This window comes from Podospora anserina, chromosome 2 (genome assembly GCF_000226545.1).
Source record: "Podospora anserina S mat+ genomic DNA chromosome 2, supercontig 2".
In the NCBI taxonomy this organism is placed as follows: domain Eukaryota; kingdom Fungi; phylum Ascomycota; class Sordariomycetes; order Sordariales; family Podosporaceae; genus Podospora; species Podospora anserina.
Genome location: NW_001914858.1, coordinates 870342 through 887276, shown reverse-complemented (window position 1 = coordinate 887276; position 16935 = coordinate 870342). Strand labels below are relative to the sequence as shown.

The 16935-nt window shown below is 53.0% G+C and overlaps 6 protein-coding genes across 6 annotated transcripts; 4 read left to right on the top strand and 2 right to left on the bottom strand.

Moving 5' to 3' along the window:
- Positions 1 to 1335: 1335 nt before the first annotated feature.
- On the top strand, positions 1336 to 3198 carry PODANS_2_2250 (uncharacterized protein; the record flags this gene model as incomplete). The annotated part of the gene is made up of 1 exon (XM_001910936.1): positions 1336 to 3198. One exon carries the CDS (start codon positions 1336 to 1338, stop codon positions 3196 to 3198), a length of 1863 nt encoding a protein of 620 aa, XP_001910971.1.
- A 1964-nt stretch (positions 3199 to 5162) lies between these two features.
- PODANS_2_2240 (uncharacterized protein) lies at positions 5163 to 6454 on the bottom strand (the record flags this gene model as incomplete). The annotated part of the gene is made up of 2 exons (XM_001910935.1): positions 5163 to 5542; positions 5599 to 6454. 2 exons carry the CDS (start codon positions 6452 to 6454, stop codon positions 5163 to 5165), a joined length of 1236 nt encoding a protein of 411 aa, XP_001910970.1.
- An 858-nt stretch (positions 6455 to 7312) lies between these two features.
- Positions 7313 to 8819, top strand: PODANS_2_2230 (uncharacterized protein; the record flags this gene model as incomplete). Its single annotated transcript, XM_001910934.1, has 2 exons — positions 7313 to 7710; positions 7787 to 8819. 2 exons carry the CDS (start codon positions 7313 to 7315, stop codon positions 8817 to 8819), a joined length of 1431 nt encoding a protein of 476 aa, XP_001910969.1.
- A 919-nt stretch (positions 8820 to 9738) lies between these two features.
- PODANS_2_2220 (uncharacterized protein) lies at positions 9739 to 11104 on the bottom strand (the record flags this gene model as incomplete). Its single annotated transcript, XM_001910933.1, has 2 exons — positions 9739 to 10527; positions 10589 to 11104. The coding sequence occupies 2 exons, from the start codon at positions 11102 to 11104 to the stop codon at positions 9739 to 9741; spliced, it is 1305 nt and encodes a 434-aa protein (XP_001910968.1).
- Positions 11105 to 12818: 1714 nt separating this feature from the next.
- Positions 12819 to 14766, top strand: PODANS_2_2210 (uncharacterized protein; the record flags this gene model as incomplete). The annotated part of the gene is made up of 2 exons (XM_001910932.1): positions 12819 to 13107; positions 13169 to 14766. The coding sequence occupies 2 exons, from the start codon at positions 12819 to 12821 to the stop codon at positions 14764 to 14766; spliced, it is 1887 nt and encodes a 628-aa protein (XP_001910967.1).
- Positions 14767 to 15677: 911 nt separating this feature from the next.
- PODANS_2_2200 (uncharacterized protein) lies at positions 15678 to 16935 on the top strand (the record flags this gene model as incomplete). The annotated part of the gene is made up of 2 exons (XM_001910931.1): positions 15678 to 15803; positions 15895 to 16935. Coding segments are annotated over 2 exons (1167 nt in total), but the record flags the coding sequence as incomplete, so codon positions are not given.

Below are 16935 nucleotides of genomic sequence, written 5' to 3'. Positions count from 1 at the left end.
GAGAAGAGGAGAAGTTGTCGACGTGAGAAGTGTTTCCGATCTGATGGTGGGCAAACTCTAAAGAGCTGGTTGAAACGGCGCCGTTCGCCTGCCACGCTTCAATGGCCCTCCATGTGTAAACCTGATGACCGCCAACGGCGTCTAGTTTTCTTCAGCATCAGATGCCCCCCTCAATTGTTGCATGAACTCCCATGTCATTCAGAAGAGAGTGTGTGTGGTCTATTGGCATCGCGTGCTAGGGTTCGGTGAGTAGTTGGTGGTGGGTTATCCTCCATCTCACCCCGCAGCTGCTTGTGAATTTTGCCCCTTCCAGCTTTCTTTGGCACCCAGCAAAAGACCTCGACCGTGGACCCCCATCCTTGAAAGGCTGTTAGGGCTCCGCTTCGCCCCTAGACAACAAGTACCTGGAAGTACCTAGTCAGCCGACATGGAAGCTTTCTCCTCGAGTCTCCGGGTCTCCCAGCGGAGATGATGGGGTGATGAAAGTAAAATAGACGGAATAAAAGAGCAAATCTCTTGTAGAACATACAATTTTACCCTGTGATGAATGTGAATATGCAAGCGCGATGTCGGTCGGATGTGGTGCCGAGACTTGGAAATTTGGTACAAATTTGGGCCCACAAGCGCGGGTGGTGTTGGCCTTAGGCATCCATCTAGCCACTAACACAGGCTGGGCCAACCTGTAATGTTCTGGACATTCTCCAGGGCCCAAGACTGCAAAAAACCAGCAGCTCGCCTGCTCCAACTGAACCCAGACAACCCAGCCTCTCACACCATCAGGCACGGCGAGCCCATCCGTCACACACCCAAACACTCTCTCCATCACCGAATCTTCAGCAGCATTCGACCGACTGCTGCAACCCAAGACCGTCACGTCCATTGCCATCAACAGCTTGCCCGTGAGTGGCACAGCAGACCGACACCGACACCATCCTCTCCATCGCGGCTGAGGCATTTGGTCGGCGCCGACTCGGATTATCCTCATTTTCATCTCTGCAACGCCCTTTTTCTGCATTTGCGGCCTACCATCAACTATATACCTTGGGCATTTCTGTACGTAGACACGCTGGTTTCGCCCTTCGCGAGGGCGTCTGCCGATCCTAGAGAGTAGGGTACGCCCTCGCTCTACCCCTTCCTTTATGGACGCATAAACCTTTTGAAATGCGTTTCATCTCTAACCATCTCTTTTGCCAACGCATAGGGCACGCCATTTCTAACCCCCCCATCAAAACGCAATCGCACGCCGGGCATCGAATTACGGCGGCCAACCTCTCCTGATCATCATCTCTTCTCCTTGTCTGGTGCCTACCTCGTGTTCCGTGGAGGCGAGCCAAGATGAGGGAAGTCAACTTCAGCATACCCAATGTCAACAAGGCGTCGGTGGGCATTACCACCGCCCTTTACGACCGACGCGCCCTCGATTGCACGTCGACCCTGCCCCTGATCAACTCTCTCAACCATCTCGCTTACCTCACAACATCGTCGGCTCGCATCCGCGACATCTTGACCGTCGATGGCGGCATCGAAAGGTTGGTCTGCATCCTGAAGCAGGGTCGCAGCAAAGACATGATGGACATGTGGAAGTGGAATCTGGCTTTCCAATGTGTCGTCAACATAGGCGTTAGGGGCACAGAAGCTGTTCGGACTCGGGTGGTAGAGGCTGACATGGTCCCCGTGATTGCCACAATCCTCGACAACTACATCAAAGTCATTGAAAACGTACGGGCAAAGGCCGAGGAAGCCAAGCACAAGGACCGCCATCATCATCACCGGGTTGGTGGCAGCAGCCGGGCGCACAAATCCTCCAGTTTCTCATCAAGATCCGGCGCATTGGAGACTTTCAGAAGACAAGCGCCACCGCCGTCAATTGACGTGTCTGCCCCGTTCGCCGGCCCTTCCACCACAGTCATACAGTCCAATTCTGAGGCCACACCCACTGCTCCGCAATTCCAGGTAACGCCACCAGCCGATCGGACGCCTTTGGCGGGACACCACCCCCATCACCATCACACGAGCAGGACGCACGAGGCTCGCCCACCTATGGCTCTCACGCCCAACGTGATCCTTGCCCCGTCCGTACCATCGATGGATGCCGCCGATGGATTTGTCAGGCCGACACGGGATGCGGATCGCTTGGTTGGAATCGTACCGCTGCCATTTGCTCGGCCTCCCTTGACATCTCAGCCGGCGTCACCCACCACTCCACTTCCGCCACCGCAGATTCGTTCTCCTACCGTGCGACCTGCCACCATGCTCACCGCCGCTGCTCGGTCTCGCCAACGACCATCTATCCGCCATCAGCACTCGACAGCTGCCGAGTCGGATGATATGAATGCTGAAAGTGTTGCATCGGATGAAACGCCCGATACTGAGATGTCTGAGACGGCCGAAATCCAACCGGCCGTAGGAATTCAGGACATTGCCATGGAGGATGGCGAGGGTATGATGACTGGCACCGCCATGGAACTGACAACGCCCACGGTATCCGAGACTCAGGAAGCCGGCACTTTCAACATCACACATCAAGGGCCGGTAGACGGCAGCATTGTCACCAATCCGACCCCGACGCCAGTTCCTGCAATTGGCTTGTCGCCAAACAGACCGACGATGGTGAGCCCACAGCAGCCATCGATGCCAAACGCGACAGTGCCTCGTTACCTGCTCGATCGTCAAGTCACACCAAATCCACAAATGCTTGCCGCTATGCCCAGGGAAGAAGACGTTTTGATGTCTCTCCAACTGCTCGCCTACGTTTCCAAATACTGCAACCTCCGAAAGTACTTCCAAAAAAGTCACCTGGTTCCTAAGCTCAAGATTGGCAAGGAAATTCAACTTCTTGATGGAGCCGATCCGGCAGCCCTCGAGGCCGAGCTCGAGGAGGAAGACGAGACATGTGAAGAGGAATACCTACTTCCCAATGACCTCAACATCTTCCCCTTAGTGGAAAAGTTCACGGTCCGGTACCACAGCACCGATATGCAATACTGGGCCGGGGTAGTTATGAGAAACCTGTGCCGGAAGGACGACACCCGCGGCGGCATCCGACAATGTGCCTACTACCAGTGCGGGAAATGGGAAGAGTACACGCGGCAATTTGCTAAATGCCGCCGCTGTCGACGAACCAAGTACTGCAGCAAAGAATGCCAAAAGAGCGCCTGGGCCTTTCACCGGCACTGGTGCATTGCCGCCACGCAATAATACGAAGCGAGCTAGCCGAAGCGCAAAGGTTGAATTTCATCGCGAACAGGAAAGAGGAAAGAAATTCCCAACAATGGTCATTATTGATACCCCTCCCGGCTTGTTTTCTTTCTCGTTTTAATACCGGGACTTGCTTCTCTTGCATGGCGTTATCCCTAATGTCTACTGGCACGAAAATCTAGGGGGTTGATGGTTAAGGGGCACAGCGTGTGATTTGTTGCGTTTGGGGACTGGGGTTGGCATTGGGGGTTCATGGTTGTAGTTTGACGGCGTCGTTCTTGGGAGGAAGGGATGGGGATTGAAAGAACGGGGCAAAGCATATATGTGGGCACTTGTTCATGTCTTTTTTTTTTTTCTTTTTTTCCGCATGCATGGCGTTGCGAAACGATACCACACACCACACACACCACACACACACACACACACACACACACACACACACACACACACACAGAGAGAGAGAGAGAGAGAGAGAGAGAGAGAGAGAGAGAGAGAGAGAGAGAGAGAGAGAGAAACAACTGGGAGAACTGGGCGGACAGACAACACAGACAGGAATGGACCTTGAAGCAGAGATATAGTTTGTAGGTGTGAGCGGTCCATGGGGTGGGTTGGTGTCGGGTCCGGTTCTTTCCAAACATGTTCCCTATTTTTTTTACTAGTAGTATTCTTCTTCCGCTTCGACTTTTGCTTTTCTTTTGCTTGTTTTTTTTGGTTTTTGTTTCGATTGGAGCAAATCAATCCTCATATCATGACCCCCCACCTTTTTTTCCTCCCTTTTTTTAGGCAAAAAGAAGACGAATTCATTGAACTCTGAAAGGGTGTTTTTTTTCTCTTTGGTGTGTATATGTGAGTTATGTCTGTTTTATCAATTGGTAAACGAATTGGTTTTGGGATAGGGCAATTCAATGGAGCGTTTTGTGTTTTTTTTTTGGTTTTGTTTTTTTGGGTATTGGTTTTGAGTATTTGTTCCTCTTTTCTGCCTCTTGTGACGGGGAGGATGGTGATAGTGATGTGTCCTGGTGAAATGAAATATGTTTTTGGGAAGGGTGCTGGTGTGAGAGTGTGAATAGGTTAGTTGTGGCGTAGGGCGGGCAGTCAATGGTGTGGCTACGGTTATGGGGAAGGGGGGGGGACGCGGAGGTGGTTCAACGGGGGGAGGGATCAAGAATGATGATACGCTCTGGGAAAGGACCTGAAGGGGGGGTATATAGGTAAACGGTTGGTTGGTAGCGTGCGCAACCAAGTCTGCTATCGAAACGGAGGAGGAATGGAACAGGGCAACAATAAGAGAATGGGGGTGGTGATGGAGTTGTATATATGTTTTTCCGAGACGGATCGACTCATAGCAAATCCAAAATTCACCATCATGAGGCTCTTCTACTTTGCGTCGCCCTCGTAATTGACTTTGGACTTCCCTCTAAGCTCCTACTCACATCCCCAAATATCAAAGAGCTGAGCACCAACCCAACTCGTTGAATTGACCAACCACTGGCCGTCCCATATACAACCCCCCTCTTCAGCCATCCCGCTTTGTTCTTTGTTGTCGAGGACTCAACAATGTCTCGGTCCTTCTAGAAGCAAACTGCCAAGACCAATCCTCCTTTGTGCTCAACTTATTGGGAACAACCTTGCCGAAGCTGAGCAAAGCTCGGGGATGCTGCCCTCCGTCTTGGCTTCATGTTTCGGGTACAGATTGAGTGAACTAGATCCTGTGGACAAGGAGAGTCTCGCCATCATGTAACCGTTGTTGCGCCAGTAGGGTGTTAGTAAATACGACCCCCTTCAAGTAAACCCACCACCTCACCAGCCACCCTCAAAAGCAACACCAAGACACTCAAAACCAACCAGGATATCTCCCTTGTTGACGCTAGACATTTATTGTGCCCCGTAGCATTACCATAAAAAAATCACTGTACAGGCACTCCCTTCTTCCTATTACACATTTACCACCCCCACCTCTGGGCTTACCTCCTCCCCGCCCCGCCCTTCCTCTTGTCCTTCCCCAACCTAGGCTTACTCCCCTTCGCCTTCGCACTCATAGCACTAAACGTCGTCTTCTTCCCATCACCCGCCCCACCCCCGTTCTTCATCCTCTTCGCGCTGAAGCCCGACATATCCCCCGAGCTAATCGCATCGCCGCTCTTGCCGAACCTCTTCTTGCCCCCAAACCCATACTTTTCATTCTTCTTCTGACGCTTGGCATTAGGAGGACCATGATCACCCCCTGACCTTCCTCTCTTGCCGCCAGCCTTGTTGCCGCCGCCAAGCTCGTTATCAACAGCGACATCAAACATGTCGTCTGCTTCCCTCGCACCGAGGGAGGCAGAGCCGCCGTCTTTGCGTTCTATTTCTGTGTGTTAGCTAAAATTGCACGGGGAATGGGGAGTACGGAAAACATACTCTTCTTCAACTCATTAATCTTCTCCAACGTGGCCCTCTTCTCCTTGGCCCGTTCCTGCTGCTTCTGCACCTGAACCTGCTTTCCAAACTTCTTCAAGTCCCTCTGCTTCCTCGCCTCGGCAGAAGCCTTCTTCGCCGTTGCGGCCTCAATCATCTTTTGCTTCACCGCCTCCATCGTCTCATCACTGCGGAGCGTCTCGGCAAAGTAATCGGTAGGTCTCGTAAACGGCACCCCTTCCTTCTTGAGCAAGTTCCTCGCCTTGAGAGCCGACTCGCGCGCCGCGTTGAGGAAGGCGAGCTCACGCTCGAGGTCGTCGTCGATGGAGGGGATGACTTCTTGGGTGGGCTTGGACGTGACGAGGGTCATGTGGTAAGCAAAGGGGACCAAGGCGGCCTTCTTGATGTCGGTGGGCACGAGGGAGATGCGCTTCAGGGCGGCGAGGAGGGCGTCCTTGTTGTTGATTGTTTGGCGGACGCGGGTGGTGGCGGCGAGTTCTTCCTTTTCTTCGGGGTCCATGTCGTCGAGGTTGAGGTCGTCGACGTCGATTTCGGATTCTTCTTCTTCTTCCTCGTCGTTGTCCTCGTTTTCGGAGTCGGAATTGTTGATTTCTGAGTCGGAGTCGGAGTCGTTGATGTCTTCTAGTTTGGAAAAGTCGACGCCGCCCCCTTCTTCTTCCAAGTCGGAGTCCTCCTCGCTGTCTTCATCTTCCCACTCTTCGTCCTCGTTGGTTTCGGCGATGGGGGCTTCGACTGGTGGGTCGTTGGACTTTCTTCTGTTCTTCTTGTCTGTGACTCCGTCTGATTGCGACTTGGCGATTGGCGCCTTTGCGGCGAGTTTTGCGCCCTTCTTGGCCATCTTGTCGTGCTTGGTGTGCGACTTGGTGATGGGTTGGTGGGGATCGGGGTGGTTGTGGTTTTGAATGCGATTTGAACCTGCAGAAATGGGCGAGTTTGATTGAGCTGCGACTGCTCCAAAACTTTTTTTGGCTGGTCGCGCCGATTGGGACGATAAGATAAGATAGTGGGTTGGGCTGGAGTGGGCTGAAGTGGAGGAGTGACCCTAACCCTCAGTTGGGGCTTACATATCGCGCTGACCTTTTGACATCTCCAGTTCATCCCATCTGACAATTCAAACCAATCAATATCGTCGTCTTCGCTGCTGGTTGGAATCCGTTCCCCATAGTATCCTCATTCGTAATAGGCATTGTCAAAGCTATGCAACCCAAACCCCACTGAACAACATTGTGGGATCCGACACAGCATCAGGCGGCAGGTTAAGGGCAGCAGTCAGCAAGCCATGAGTGTAACCATTTCAGGGTCCAGACCAACCTAAACGCCTTCTTCATGACCAAAACCCCGGCGGGCCAATTGCCAGTGGATTACTATAAACGTTGTCTTCTTCTCGTTGCCTCGTCCCAGTTTGATCTTTTTCTGGTTGTGCCTTCTCGACCTCTCATGCTCACACGTTTCCAGGCTAGCTGTTTCCCCAGTGAAGTACAAGGGCAGCATCGAGTGGCGAGTGTCATGTGCCTTTCAGCCGTTGATTTACCACATCCTCTCCTACAATAGGTCACATCAACAGTTACCTATCTGACAACATCCTCAATTCATCAACAGAAAACAGCCATATCTATAAGCGTGTACAATCCAAAAATCACAGGCCAGCACATCAATGCGCCCAGAAGTGGTCTCGGTGGGGCCGTCTGCCAGCAGCATGGAGATCGTCGGGGAGGAGACAGTGGATCCGCCGAGACCATCGCCGCCATCATCGTCATCGACGCCGCCAACTCCGACCACCTTCATCCTCGAAACTGAACCACAACCACAACAACAACACCAAACGAGCGGGTTTTTTGCCAGGATACGCTCCTCTGTCATGGCGTCACTTGAGAAGAGGAAGTTGGGCGGTGTAAAGGTGGAATACACCGAGATTCCCAGCAGCGAACTTGAGCATGAAGAGCAGGGTGTGGAGACGGTGAATGGTGAGCCAGCGAGCTGCAGCAAATGCGGGCAACCATCATCACGGCATGGGAGAGGAGGGCAGAGGAAGAAGGGGCTGTGGAAGTCGTGGGGGTTGCAATTGCGGGTTACGGTGCTTGGAGTAGGATTGTTGTATGTGTTTTTTTTTGTTATTGTTTATACCTGCACTCATCTATTCTATGATAGTTTCACTGACACCCCCGCTCAGAGCCCTCATCCTCCTCCTCAACCTCCTCTCCGCCATCAAAGACTCCCTCATCGGCGCCCGCCACAACGACTACGACCCCTTTGTCAACTGGGGCCAACCCAACACCGGCACGGAGGATCTCTCCTGGTACCCAACTGACTTCCTCCGGGACGTCATCCCCCTCCCCTGCCACTCCCACAACGACTACTGGCGCCGCGTCCCGTTATTCGACGCCCTCTACGCGGGGTGCACAGGAGTAGAAGCCGACGTCTGGCTATTCAACAACGACCTGCTTGTCGGCCACGACCTGGCTTCCTTGCAAGTAAACCGCACGTTTCAATCCCTCTACGTCAACCCCATCGTCGACATCTTGGAGAAGCAAAACCCCAAAACACCGTACTACAACGGGACGCTCAGCGGAGTCTTTGACGTCGACCCTGCCCAGACTTTGGTCTTGCTGATTGATCTCAAGACCTCGGGTCATGAGACTTGGCCGCACGTGCTGAGGCAACTTGATCCCCTGAGGGAAAGGGGATGGCTTTCGTTTTATGAGGATGGGGAATTTCACTCGAGGCCTGTGACGGTTGTGGGCACGGGGAATACACCCTTTGACCTCATTTTGACACCCCCTTACCCAACCACCACCACCACCACCGCTAAATACTCCAACTCGACCTGTCCTCCTGACCGCGACGCGTTTTTTGACGCCCCGCTTGATAAACTTCTACCCGATTCCCCATATAACAGCTCCAACTCCTATTATGCCTCGGTGAGCTTCTTCAGGTCGATAGGTATTACCCAGTGGTGGAAGGGGGGCGAGCCAACAGCTGGGCAGCTGGCCAAGATCAGGGGGCATCTGGCGGCGGCAAAGGAAAGGGGGTTGGTGAGCAGGTACTGGGAGCTGCCTGCTTGGCCGATTCATGTGAGGAATAAGATTTGGGAGGTGCTGGTTGGGGAGGGGATGGGCATGTTGAATGTGGATGATTTGAAGGGGGCGACGAGCGAGGATTGGAGGAGGATTAGGACTTGGAGGAGGATGTTGAGGTTGTTTTGAACATAGACGGGGGGGGGTATATAAGAGGAGGGAGGTTGGTTGTTATGAGATGTCAACTTGCATGGGTTGGGGATTAGCGAATAATACATGATGCATTTTCTTTCCAATGATACTGGGTCTCTTTTGTGTTGTGTTACTGTAGAAATGCCATGCTGCAAGAATTTTGTAGCATGTAGAAGGGGTTATGCGGTAGATTATGATCGAAAGGCAGGCTCTGATAATTGTGCTTAGACATATGGAAAATTCAAATGATACATGCTCCAGCCAGCCAGCCAAATTCCAGTCCCAGTTCCGGCCCCCGGTCATAGTCCAAGAAAACGAAAATAAAAAGACACCAACGCCATTCGCTGTATGATTGTACGATGTTGCAACATGATGCCCCCTAAGCCAGCCAGACGTTGCTTCCGACTCTCAATTCCCTGTTCTCATCCACGTTGCCCGTTTGGTTTGTTTACTATGAATACAATATTGAAAGGAGCCAAAGTCATGAAGAAAAAAAAATGAAAAAAGCGTATGTTGTGCGTGAGGAACGTGCGAGCGGTCCTGCCAAGTCAATCTTGTTAATGACTTGCATGCTTATCTTTCTTCTACTGGTGATATGTTTTGCATCACCTTTCCATAACCTGCGCTTCCTAGCCATTGGGTATCTTGCCTTCCTCCTCTTGTCCCCCTTTTTCCTTTAGTATCCTTGGTTTTTAGTAGCCCTGTTCCTTGATCTTCTGATAGCTTTCCCCGTTTTGAATTCCTTCTTCTCGACGCCGATTAGTATCCGGCGAGGAATCCCGTTTGGTTGGGACATTGTCATCCAGCTTGAGTTTCAATAAAGCCCTTCCAATCGGCCATGCTGCGGATGGCCCCATGGATTGGCATGCCGTTGACCTCCCCGGCCCCCTGCTAATGTTCTCTCGGGAGAACTTCTTCAGTCCGTCTTCCAGTGCGCGCCACCGTCACCATCACCACCGAGGTACAACTCGATGGCATAAAGTCCCATGGTGGCCGTCAAGTTGATCCACCGCCAAGTACTGCCACCAGCATCGCCGGCCCGGAGAGTCCAGCCGAGCTCGTCGCCATCGGCAATAGTAAAGTGCTGCAGGAGCAAACTGGTGTATACCGCAATCAGAATAGAAGGCGAAAACCAGCTGAGGAAACCAAGAACACGGTTGGCGCCATCGCTTTCGTCGAGCGTGGGCTCTTCCATAATAGCCTGAGCACCCAACTCTCTAACAGCCGGAATAATTCTCGTAGCGCAATAGAAAACGATGGTGCGATATGTCAGCGAGATGATGACGCTAGGGGTGATGGTTTGGAATGCCGCGTAGAGAAACTGGAATGATAAACCAAAAGCCGACGGAAGGCTGCTGAGCATGTGGATCAGAGTGGTGTAGGAGGCCATGAGGATGGGCGGCAGAGGCGGAAAATCCGGCTGCGCAGCAGCGGCAGCTTCCGCCGCGGCGGCAGCCTCGGGCGAGGGCTGATAATCGGTGAAAATCTGATAGACACAGAGAACCGTGTACGCAAAAAGAAGGGAAGACTCGATCGGATTCCCTCGGCCGCTGGCAATGCCAAAACCGCAGAGGAAGAAGGCTGAGGTCATGGCAACGCCGATGAGCGTGGCATCGAAGTTGCCGATTTGTGGGAAGCACATGACACGCCATAAGAAGTAAATGGCCATGGAGCTGATGGCACCTGATATTATCAGGAGCGTGATCTGAGGGGTTAATGTCAGCATGAGCACAGAACAGCGTGGGAGTGAGGAAAATACGTGCCACCCAGGTGTCACTTCTTCCCCGGTTGACCAGCCATCTCGCAATCTGACCAGCAGCCTGGATCACCAACAAGCTGCAGAAGCCCTCGAGAAGTTGGAAAACAGGGCTCGAATAACTCAAGGTATTGTCCCAAGAGCCTAACGCAACGTTTTCCACAAAGCCTTCAGACCCCCAAAACCACTCTCTCCAGCTCTTGTGCTGCCCTGTAACGTGGGCAAACGTACGTGACACCCAGTTGGCACTATCGGCATCGACCGAGAAACGGTTGAGAGCCCAAATCAACAATGCGGGTATAACAATCCATTGTGATAACCCAACCAGACTCTTGAAGAACCAGCGTATCCGAGACTTCTCTGGCGTTATAAGCTTGCTGGTACTGTAGAAAATGTAGAAAAGGAAAAGTGATAGCGAATAAGCCAGGCCAGCATCACGGCCCCCGACATCGAAAGCGATTGGTATCGAGAGGACGATGCTGAACAGGAAAATGGCACTCGAGCAGGCGTTGATGAGCCACCACATGTTTGCGGCGGGCGAGTGTTCTTCCCCCGCAGTGCCCCTCCCCACTAGGAGTGCACTTTAAAAGGAATATAGGTGCTTGGTGGCTCAAAAGGCGTCGTGCGCCGTGCAAGGTAGCGGGGCTACCAGCGAGGGCGAGAGAGGACGTCGATGGTGGTCTCGGGGAGCTTGCCAAGCGAGTGTTTGTTTCTAGATGCGTATTCGAGACAGATCGATCGATCGAATATCGTGAGCTTGTCGCGGGACGAGTGTCGATCTAACGGCGGAATGGCAGGCTCGAAAATGGTGCGCAGGAGGAGGGGGAGGTGGAGGAGGGGGGGAAAGGCAGATGGGGAGTTGTGTGGTTCGAGGCGTGTGGTGGTGCTAGGCACCTGCTGGAGGAGGGATGGGTCCGTTATTGTGGTGTCCTGCTGTAAAGGCTCTAGATTCACGACCCATCTGGGGTTTCTTTTGGGCGTCTGGCAAATCAGACGATGGCGATGGGGTTTTATCCGGCACGAGAAAATTAGCGGCTAGGATTTGGCGACGAGATGGATCTTATCGAGCTTTTTTTTTTTCCCCTTCCCTGTCCACGGTGGTCCCAGATCCAGGCGCTGTCTTGGCTCTCTCACTTGGCCCTTCTCCACCGGCCCGTTATCTTCACGTGTCCCAATGTGGCTGCAGGCTCAGTGAGCTTGAACACGGGCTGGGTGCGATCTGATTGCGTGATTCGTTACCGGGGGATGAACGGTTGGTCTGATACGGCATGCAAGAGCGGAAAACCCGAGCTTTTGGGAGTCTTGTAGAGGCGTGTTTAAATGCCTGGTTTTATGTACATGGAGAAGAGCTTCCGTCATCCATAGAGGATTTACGCAAGGTACCGTGCCTATGCAGCTAGCCCCTAGACGGCTTTTCATTTCCTGCATATCCACCATCCCAGCAATGTCGTCAGTAGTTGCATGTGACAGCGAATCTGCCAAGTGCATTTCCGCCGAACTTCAGCTGGCACTGGCCGGAAGAGCTTCACCGCCATGCCACAACGCAGAAACAACTGCATGTCTGAGCTGGTGATACCCAATGGCATGCTTTTTCGCTTCAAATCTCTTGACTTGCAGCATTACTGGGGGGCGAATATGCTGAGCGAGGTGAGGCTACCTGGAAAATCCTGACTTTACGTTCCCGGCATTTCTTCCTATTGATCATGGATATCTGTAGTAGTTCAAAACTATGCTCGATGCTAAAGCATTCCCCCTCAGTCTAAGATACCAAGAGCGCCTCTGGACAGAATTGGCCAGTCACAGCATAGTCAAGGTTTCGATATTTCAATTAACAGGTAGGTCTTCTCTTGCCAAACCACAATGATCAGCATATTCTTGAGAGTAATGTAGTAGTCAAAACCAAAGTACAATCGTCCACCCACGTCTGTAGCAAGCAGAATTCTATATAGAAGTCTTCAACGGTCCCGTGAAGCCGGAAATCAGGGGCCAAACCGTTCATGCGGCCCGAGCGTTGTCCCGGGCTGTCAGTGACGCGGGGACCCCATTGGCTCAGTGTGTTTGAGGCTGAGGCTGGCAGCAACACAAGGCGAGAGACCCCTGTAATTGCCGTCGCCATCAACTTCAAACACTAAACTGACAGCCAGCCGCCTTGCCCCTTGTTCTTTTTCTCGACAAGTCCACCACTCGAACCACCAGCGATGAATCCATAATTCACGGTGCCCCGATTGTACCGACAACTGATGGATGCAACGCCGTTATCCAGATCCCCTCCGCCATCACCCTCCCCGATCCTTCCAGTTGCTCGTTCCGCGACCAGACAGTTTCCCCCTATTCTCGAAGCACCATCCCACGATTGCGAATCCTCGACAGAAAACATGGGAAGCGCTCGCCGGTGGGCGAGAAAGATTGAGCGCACATGTTGCACTTGCGCCACGTATTTTCCCTTGGCATTCGTGTACGGGATAACAACTTGGGCCGTCTATGTGTTGTGGGATCTCTGCTCTGTGCCATCGAGGGTGGAATGGCTGGGTATGTTGCTTGTTACCTCGATGTCACCCAACCACACTGACGAGTCTCGCCTTATCGATAGGAACCACTTATAAACTTGTTGGCTTTGCCCTCTACGCCATGCTCAACTGGTGCTACACCACTGCCGTATTTACACCACCGGGAAGCACGACGAACGATCATGGCTACAGCACGCTACCGACCCACGCCGCCCCTTCGGCCACATCATACACCGTCAAGTCCAATGGCGAGCTCCGTTTCTGCAAGAAATGCCAAGCTCGGAAGCCCGACCGCGCCCATCATTGCTCCACCTGTCGCCGGTGTGTCCTCAAGATGGACCATCACTGCCCCTGGCTAGCAACCTGCATCGGTCTCCGAAACCACAAGGCCTTCATCCTTTTTCTCATCTATACCACGATTTTCTCTCTATACGCCTTCCTTGGCTCCGCCAGCTGGGTCTGGGAAGAGATCTTCGCCAACACTACTTACGTCGAGAATCTCATGCCAGTTAACTACATCTGCCTTGCCATCGTTGCCGGTATCATCGGCATTGTAGTCGGGGCATTCACAGGGTGGCATATCTATCTTGCTACCAGAGGCCAAACAACCATCGAGTGCTTGGAGAAAACTAGATATTTGACCCCTCTCAGGGAATCCATGCACAGGACCTACATCAACCAACACACTCCCGGTCAAGGCGTCCAGCTCCCTTCTTACGGTCAACAACTCCTCGATATTCATCAAAACGCAATTCCGGGTGTCACTCGGCCTGAAGAAGGCGAGGAACTTCGTCAAGAACCCTCGCATCCCTCCGTCAACCCCGAGTTGCAAGCTGGCTCGAGGAGATTTACACCCTCTGAAATGGAGCAGTACCGGGCCCGCAAGCGCTATGAAGAATTCATGGACGAGCAGGATGCAACCAAACTTCCCAATGCTTTCGACCTCGGCGCCAAGAGGAACCTGCTTCATTTGTTCGGCCCTGTCCCGCTATTATGGCCGATTCCAATCTGCAACACGACTGGCGATGGCTGGAGCTGGGAGCCCAGTCCCGAGTGGCTTGAGGCGAGAGACAGGATCGCAAGAGAGCGGGAACAGCAACGGGAAAGAGAGCGGGTGGCAGGCTGGGGAGCTGATTCGGATTACCCTGAGCCTGATCCTCAACCGCCCATGGTGAGAGTTGATGGCGGAGCAGGGAGACATTATTTACAGCCTTCCAGACCGGCCAGCAGAGTTCCGTCACCTTTGCCTTCTCCTGGTCACAGAAAGGCGCAAAGCAAAGCCGACAGGATACTGGGCCGCGATCCCAACCTCTATGTGGACGATCCCGTCAGCCCCGAGCTTGGAGCTGGGCAGCAGGATGTTAATCTGAGGAGGTTAAGTCCCGCCGGGCGGACGGTGGAGGATGAGCTGGAGGAGATTGATAACGAGATTGATGAAGAGGAGCAGACTGAACAGGTGAAACAGGAGGAGATTAGGGCGAGGAAGGAGAGGATAGCGATGAATGTGGTGACTAATGGGCGATGGGGTGCCGGTGCGAGGAGTCCGTTGCTGATTAGCAGTCCCAGACTAGGACAGGGAGGAAGTGGGACGAGTTCACCGAGGCGGGGGGGGATGGGGAGTGGTGCGAGTACGCCGAGGAGGGAGTATGATAGGGAGGATGATGATGATGGGGTTGATTGAGCGGGCGATACTTTTGGGAACCTTTTTTTCTTGAACATTCTAGTATGTGCTTTTGGAGAGCGTTTTTTTGCGACTTGCAGCTAGCTGTGTTTGGCCATGGTTGTTTTCGTCGAGCGGTTTAGTTTTGCATACTTTTTTCTTTTTATTTATTGTAGGGTATGTGGAGGCGGCAAGGTGTGTCTGGTATATATGGCAACAGGAGACTGGCAAAGGGAGCTGGGAAGGGCAGGCATTTGTGTAAATATAATACTCTTACAACCATGGTCTATATATTAGGTCAACCGTGCTCCTTCCACCAAGCGCCTACGCACTCATCTGGTAACTGGAAAGGTCAGATGGCTCAGCAGGTAAGACGTAGGTGCACCCGGATCAGGCAACGAACAATGCCCGGTGTGAAAACACTACTCCGTGGACACCTGAGTTCGATTCCTCAGTGAGGCCCTGTCTTTCGAGATGACCTTCAAGGAATATTGACCCCCACCCACCTCGACTATCCCCCTGCGAAGTAAACCTACCGAGGGTTTCGTAGCCGACTCACCTCTAAGAGTTGGCCGGTGAGCTTTTGGCCCTTTCTTCCCCATCCCAATTGTTGAGCTTTTACTTCGAGATTTGGTGATTTCTCCTGTCCGTTGTTTTGATTCATTCATATTGAGCTGCCTGCCGGCCATGTGGCAACCTTGATGGCCAGGGTGGTCCGTGCTCCACACTTCCAATTGCAGCCAGCTTGCAGAAGCTCTTTTGTGACGCGACATCATTTCGAGGGTTGGGTCGCATTCCCATTCACTTCTCCCGCAACACCACCAAACACTTTTGTTTGCGCAGATGAAAGATTATGACACGGTAGCAGCATTTCTTTCACATTTATTCCTACCGCCTGGATTGCTCTCTGGCATTGCTACCACCACCTAACCATGTCCGGCTTTCTCTCTTTGATAGCCTGGAGCTTCCTCCCCAACGTAGGCCCCCTTCACACCCGCTTCACACACCCTTCACTTGCAAGACCTGTATTGCTGGGTGATGCCACTTGTACTCTACAAGTGTCATCACCAATCGACCCGGGTAGTCCTTTTTCTGTGTTTTGCGGGTAGAAATGGGTATGTTGCTCTCCTAGCTAACGCACTCTCGTAGCTGGTAACAGGCTGGATGCAAACAATCCTCTACAGCATCCTCATCCGCGCCGGCGACCCCCACCCCACGCCGGGAACCCCCCGATGGGCCGAACACCGTCGCAAAATCCACATTGCCGTCGTCACGGTTTATTTGTTGTATACCATCTACGAAGCCGATCATGACATACAATCCACCCCCTCATTTTACTCCTCCCTTGGAGTCCCCCTGACAGCCACAGAGAAGGAGATCAAATCCCGCTTCCGGAGACTGGCGGCGCACTTCCATCCAGACAAGATCAAAGACAGCAAGATCGCTGCCGACGATGCGAATACCTATTTTGTGCACCTGCAGCTGGCGCAGGATACGTTGACGAACGGGGCCAAGAGGTTTGCCTACGATCGGTTTGGGCCGGAGGCGGTGACGGGGTGGCAGCATTGCAGCAGCGTGGCGGATTATGTGTACAGGGGCTTCAAGGGGATCGTGCCGTACTACACGCTGGCGGCGCTGTCGATGTACGGGTTTGGGTTGCTGGGGTATCTGGACTGGGGAAAGTTTGAGAGGTGGTTGGTGCTGGCGCTGCTGTTTTTGTTTGAGAGCCATGCCGTCACGAGACCGTACCCGCCGGTTTTGCTGACAAAGTTTATTAACCCTTTTGTTACTTGGTTTCCTGGCCGGCAGCCGTATTTGCAGTTTCAGGCGATTACGCTGGCCAAGAAGTTGGCGTTGACGCTGTATCTGGCCTTTTCGCAGATTGGTCCGTTGCTGACGGCTGATACGACGAGTGGGAACATTGTTGTGGGAAGGGGTGGGAGGGGGACGGGGAATGAGGAGCAGGAGTTGAGGAAGGGGCTTGAGAGGTTGGAGGGGACGGTCAGGAGGTTGGATACGGATGCGACGAATTTGTTGCAGTTGGAGCTGGCGCCGTTTGCGGGGGATGAGAAGGGGATGGGGGAGGTGTGGAGGCGGGTGAGGGAGTGGTTGGTGCATAATACTATTAGGAGTGATCCGATGGTGAGGGATGCTATGGGACGGAGTTTGGCGAGGAGGAGGACGGGGGCG